The sequence below is a fragment of the Engraulis encrasicolus genome, chromosome 13 (assembly GCF_034702125.1).
Source record: "Engraulis encrasicolus isolate BLACKSEA-1 chromosome 13, IST_EnEncr_1.0, whole genome shotgun sequence".
NCBI classification, from domain to species: domain Eukaryota; kingdom Metazoa; phylum Chordata; class Actinopteri; order Clupeiformes; family Engraulidae; genus Engraulis; species Engraulis encrasicolus.
In genome coordinates, this window is record NC_085869.1 from 33,624,548 (window position 1) to 33,631,051 (window position 6,504).

Below are 6,504 nucleotides of genomic sequence, written 5' to 3' on the forward strand. Positions count from 1 at the left end.
CTAGGCAGGGACTTTTTTTCTCTTGGGGAGTGCCCCCCTCAAGAGGGATTTTGATAGCAGTATCGGCCACCAGCCATTGTATTTAAGGAGGTTTTGCCTCACAACGTTGTCGTTGCTGTCATTTGAATACAAGTACACAACAAGTCATTACCAGTACCTTTGACCTTTCAGCTGCGAGCCCTAGGCAATCTCCGAGTTTGCTTGCAGTTCCTGTGACAGCCATGGGGTGCGTTTCTCGAAACCATAGTTGCTAACTATGTTAGCTACTTTAGTTCCCAATGCAATTTTCCATTGGCAACTACCCAACTTGCTAGCTTCTAACAACTACGCTTTCGAGTAACACACCCCTGCATAGAGTAATATTCCACAGTAATAAGAGGAGGAGGCTGTCAGCATCAGCAGCCTGTAACAGCAGTAAAGAGAGGCAGCTGTGTTGATGCTTACCTGCATCCTGGGCGGAGGTGTGGGGCAGTGGGCCAGAGCACACCAGCAGCACCCACAGGAGGGCACACGGCGGCAACACCTGCCGCTTCCTCATCTTTAGGCCTACCAATACACCACCACCAAACTACGCACCTGCAAATGGAGAGAAAAGACATTGACATTAAAATGGTTGATGAGAGGGAGGATTTGAATGTTAGGATTTGATGTTTGCTGTGATGCTTGCATCCGTGACCCTCCCATGGGGTCCGGGCCCCCAGTTTGGGAACCCCTGAAGTAGCCTATTGCAGGCACACAATTCCACAAACTTGTCATCTCTACAATAACTTCATAATAATAATGATATTAACCTAATATTTACAGAGATAACATAAAAAACATAGAAAAAACTTTGTAAGTCCAAGCATGTATTTAGTTTTACTCATCCATGTAGTGTGTTTCCTATCAACGGAATGATGTCTACTGATCTACAAATACACTAGGTGTTTGTGTTAGCGTATAACTTGCAATGGTATTTTTTAGTACCGGTTTACAAAAGACCCATAAAAGGTGAATACCATTTTCAGACCAGTAGCATTTACTATAACTAAGGTGAATACCATTTTCAGACCATTAGCATTTACCATAACTGCTAACACTTCTCACTCATGGCACGTTACATTTCACACATATCTCACACACTTTATTCCAACCAAAACACAAGTTAGCCTACAATCCACATTATTCCTCTTCACATCAGTAAATGTTGCAGTGTTAATTTAACACTGTCCTGAGCACATATGGACCCACTCGATGTACATGTTAAATTTTAACTCTTGGAGTGTTGAATTAACACTGCGAAGCCATATATGCCCAAAATGGTGTTAAATAAATATAACACTCAAAGAGTTGAATTTAATACTAAATTAAGTGGAACCATATCTATACAACAGTGTTGAATTAACACTGTAAATACTTACTTTACAGGGGAGGGAATGCTCAGTGGTTTATTGAACCCTTGAAATGAAGAAAGACTGTGCAAAGGGGAGGCAGATGGGGAATGGCATGATGTGGTGAGTAGTATGCGGGGGAGTATGGGGGAGTAGTGGACAGCCTCCAGGGCCTTAGTGCTGTGAGTTCAGACTGGATATTAGCCCTGGATATCCCTCTGCACCAGGCTTCCCTGCTGAGCCCACAGTCCACACATACTGCACAGCACAGCACAGCACTAGCATCACTCAACCCAAAGGTGTAGGTTTGGCTCGAAAAGTGGTGGGGACATTTCAATGGCAAATTGTCAGGGTATGCTGTTTTCGCATTGTATTTGTGAAAAAGTGGTGGGGACAAGCTAGGTTTACCTCAAAAGTGGTATGGACATGTCCCCACCATCCCCCCCTAAAATTACGCCCATGACTCAACCATTGAATAGGTAATCAGGTTTTAGATAATCAGGTCTTCACAGATTCCCTGTCTGTGCCTCACTCTACTCTAGCGTAGAGCTCTACAGTGCACAGGCAGCTCCTCATTCATTCCTTTTTCAATCCTGTTTGGTCCAAAACCAACTCTCGTTCTTCATTGTTTTTTTATGAATCGGTTATTAAGAGCCTAACACAGTGCCAAGTAATGGTTTGCCGTGAATCGTAAATACATTCTCATCTAGGCAACAGCATGGGTAATTAGCAAATCCAAAAGATTAAAGTGACAAGTGAGGGAAACCTCACATGTGTAGCTCACAACATGATATTGTTTGTGAACAACAAGTACAAAAAACAACTTTGGCAAGAACATTTCCCAATAGGTCTAACGTAGCTAATTTTAGAATGCACCTCTCCTCTCCTGTACCACTCCCCTCTTTGGGATATTTCTCAAGGCCTCTGAGTGCGCGGTTCAACAGGACTCACTAATTCGACGCCCTTTCGGTACTTACCGCTTACGTCATACGACCCTAACCCTAAACCTAACTCTAACCTTAACCCTAAACCTAACCCTAACCCTAACCCTAACCTTAAAGTGTACCTCCGGGATTTTGGACACCAGACCTCATTTCCGAGTCAGCCAGGGTGTAAACAATGTGTCCAGAACGTTTTTTTCACATTCCATGCAGTCCTTGTGAATTCTCATATCCATGTTGCTAAGCTAGCGCAAGTGAACGGGGATGGTAGTAGCCTGCCCCCAAAAATAGTCTTATCCCGTTTAAACAACATTCAAAACAAAACCGTTATTATACCATACTGCAAGTGTAAATGTTTGTCTTAGTAGAATGAAGTTTGAAATTAAACCAACCTTGCACTGCGTGGATTTTGCCATGTTGAGAGACTATTTTCTCGGGGTCGGCGGAATTTTACTTTGCTCTCTTCAGTTGTGATGTAGCCCACCCACCCACTGCAGGGACCCGCAAGAGACATTGCAAATCAAGGCTAGTTCTACAACTGCTTTCGGATCGAATAGTGGATTAAAACCCAACGACATCGCACCATGGTACATCAGTGTGTATATACCAACTGCAATAATAAAGCCGACAGATGGGTATCGGCAAGTTTCCATTGGTTTCCGTGAAAGATGTTGAAAGAACCAAACTCTGGCTCCTGGCTGCAGGGCTACATCAACACACCGATGGAGACGCTCCGTAAGCTACCCCGGTGCTTTGCAGTGACCATTTCAGTCCCGACGACTTCACAAAGTCCTTCTCGAAGTCTAATACCTACACGGAAAACTCTAAAAGTGTCCGCGGTGCCAACCGCATTCCCAGATCTACATTTTGTGGCGCGCACCAACAGTCTCCGAAGAACAGGTTTGCTATGCTTTTTGCTTCTATGATGGTAGCCCAGTGGTATAATGGCTTCGCCTACGTTAGCCAAAACTTGGGCTAGAAGTTACCCCTTTGGATTGGCATATTGTAATGCTTTACTGTTATTTTGTGTAATTGCTGTGACAAATGGCATATAATTAGACATGACTTGCCGTATTCCTTTGGATTCATAAGTTACGCAACGCTATGTGATCTGGCTTGACATTGTGAAATATGTCACTCGTAGCTCTAGTTATTATTACATGGAATGTTTTTTGAGACGAGATGGAATGGGAGGATGAAAGGGAGAAGAGTGTGCGTTCTGTTCGCCAACATGCTGTGTAGACACACGGGTCATCTAGTAACAACCAAACATTGTTATGGCATATGTTTCAATGTTACGAAAGGTTTACAAAGTCGGACAGAAAGCATTACTCTTGATGTTTGCGAGCGAGGTCAGGGAGAGGGGAAAACCATTCAGTTTTACAAACTTCAAAGATGTTGGAGTTCGCTCTATGGAAAAGTTATAGATGTGTCAAACGAAGCTAGGATTTGTACTAGGAATATCACTCCGCGGCTGTCAAGCTTTCAAACCGGAACACAAATTGCTGATGGTGATCAAACATGATTGCAATGTTGGTTTAATTTCAAACTTCATTCTATCAAGACAAGTATTTACACTTGCAGTATGGTATAATAACGGTTTTGTTTTGAATGTTGTTTAAACGGGATAAGACTATTTTTGGGGGCAGGCTACTACCATCCCCGTTCACTTGCGCTAGCTTAGCAACATGGATATGAGAATTCACAAGGACTGCATGGAATGTGAAAAAAACGTTCTGGACACATTGTTTACACCCTGGCTGACTCGGAAATGAGGTCTGGTGTCCAAAATCCCGGAGGTACACTTTAAATCGCTTGTTTGAAATGTTTCATTACCATGTGATGTAACACATAAGTACTGAGAAGGCGTCAAACTAGTGGGTCCCATGGTCCAACACCCCCTTGCCTAGCTCTCCCGCCCATCCACCCCCTTCTGTTTCCCCTCTCCATGGGATGTGCAGCTCAGTTGCGCCATCTGTTGCTCAGCTGTGAGAAATGCAGCACTAGGCCCATCGACTGCCTGCGCTGCTCACAGCCATCCAACACTGTAGTGAGGGACCCTATGGTACTAAACCTAAGTAGGCTATATAGTGACTCAAGTGCTTCCTAACTACTTTTAAAAGCCTGGCAATGAAAAATGCCACATTAAGACAAATACAAGTAGGCTGTAGTGGCACAAGTGCTTCCTGACTGTAGGTTTTAAAAGCTTTGCCATGACAACTGCCACAAAAAAAGGCAAATCAAATTCCATGGAAATCGAGAAGATGTAATGGGAAAATCTGAACATGATGTGAGAATACTAGTACAGCAAGTAATCTTAAAGTGATAATAAAACATGATAATGAAAATAAAGTGAATAGAAACTATGAACCAAAATGAACTAACATATGCCTACATGAAGGTTAAGAGTGATAAAATCCATATTTAATAGCATCAAAGGGCATTCATGTATATTGAGCCTAATGTGCCTACAGTACATGTCTAATAGGCCTTGTGCTGTTCTCCTTTCACAATAAGAAACGTTTAAAATTACTGCTCAGCAAACAATTGTTAGCAGCAGTGGAATTCCCATGTAGTCCAACATTGGCATGGATCCATCATCACTACTGAATTAAAACTGGAGTCAAACTTTTTTCCACCACTTTTTGCAATTGACAGTCACTAAAACTGGCTTCCCCCCACAGCACAAAAGAATATGAGAACAATGCACACGTCGTTTTCTGCAAGAACATAATGGGACACCTTCTACAATCACAGTTTTGCAGGGTATTTTGATATTTGAGGACGAACGTCCCTAATGTAACAGTGCCTAATTACTGGCCCTGGCTCTGAACTGGCCCCCCAGGTTTATACCGTAGCGTCCCAGCAATGGAAAACCCTCCTCACATCACTCCACTTCACTTCAGCCCTCCTGCCTCTCCTCTCCTCTCCTCTCCCAGTGAAGGGAGTGGCCAACCCACAATAGCGAGAAACTCACTCACACACACTCACACATGTACAGACAACTGAATTCCCATCTCCTACCCTTGTAAGGCAAACTGGCCCTAGACTGTCTGCATAGTGAAGTATAGGGAGAGCAAATGATCTCACAAATGTGCAAGAATACATTTTATTACGTTGCACACAAATATGCCTGACACGCAGCCCGCCTCTTAAAAATAAACTTTTTTTAAAGTGCTGGAAGGCATGCGGGTACATCCTTTTGAGTTTACTCTAGCTGTCTTTTCTTCATGCACACAGATGAAGAAGTGTAGACGAGCAGGCTGCTTCAGAGCGTGCCTAACCTCTTACACAGCGCCTGCCTGTCGTGTTTCAGCTGTCTGTGGTACTGTCCAGCTACATTTGCAGTACATGAGGAAAGTTACTCGTTGGCCTAGAGCACATTTTAACAACACATATTGTGCATTTGCACCATGTGTGGAGTGGCAAAAAAGACATGTCTTCAGTATTCACATGGTAAAAGCATGCAACATGCAGGATGTTCTCTGTGTAAAAAAAAAAACATCTCCAGATGCACATATGGTGTCCATACTTTTTTTAGGGCATTCCCCAGCAACAGCAGCCTTAGTGACAAAAAAAGCATGATAAATAAAGTCTCCTACCCTGAGTGTTGGATGGATTGTACTTATTCCACAGTCTTCAAGTTTAGATATCGGTACTCCTACAACTGTGCAACCGCTGGGTCATTATCCTTCTGGTATTTCCCCCCTGTTCACTGGTCCTGGAAAAGGGAGTCGCGCCGGAGAGATAGGGCCGATAGCTGTGCTGGGCGCTCACAGGAGTCGGTGGGACACAGACAGAGGCAGACGCGCACACACACACTCGCACGGGAGGCGAACTGCGACTGCTGACTTCTGAGACACCCTCCTGTTAGCTCACCAGTGGAGCTGTGGCGCTGTCTCACAGGCAGCAACTGGAGAAACTCACAAACTCCTGGAGCACGGCCATCCCCAGAGTTTCCGCACCTCCCTCTTTTTTCTTCTGGAAAAAAAGGGAAAGAGAGCAAGAAGGAAAGAAAGAAAGAAGGAAGAGGGGGGAAAAACTGAAAAAGAAGGAGATGAAGTCTGAAAATGAAAAACAGATGCAAAGCCCTGTTTGGTCTGGAAGTCTGCAGTGGGAAGGATGATGTCACAAATTCTTTCACCGCCACCCCCCACCGCCATCCCTCCATTTCACTTCTTTTGAGAAAATGC

The 6,504-nt window shown here is 44.0% G+C and overlaps 1 protein-coding gene across 1 annotated transcript in view; it reads right to left on the reverse strand.

The window, feature by feature from the left end:
• Positions 1–6,216, reverse strand: part of col6a3 (collagen, type VI, alpha 3) — an 86,678-nt gene extending 80,462 nt beyond the window's left edge. Inside the window, exons 1-2 of the mRNA XM_063213774.1 lie at positions 5,914–6,216; positions 445–576 (exon numbers count right to left, since the gene is read on the reverse strand). Of these exons, the coding sequence (XP_063069844.1) occupies positions 445–538 (94 nt within the window). The 5' untranslated portion in view covers positions 539–576; positions 5,914–6,216. The remainder of the gene's footprint in view (positions 1–444; positions 577–5,913) is intronic.
• Between the last annotated feature and the right edge of the window lie 288 nt (positions 6,217–6,504).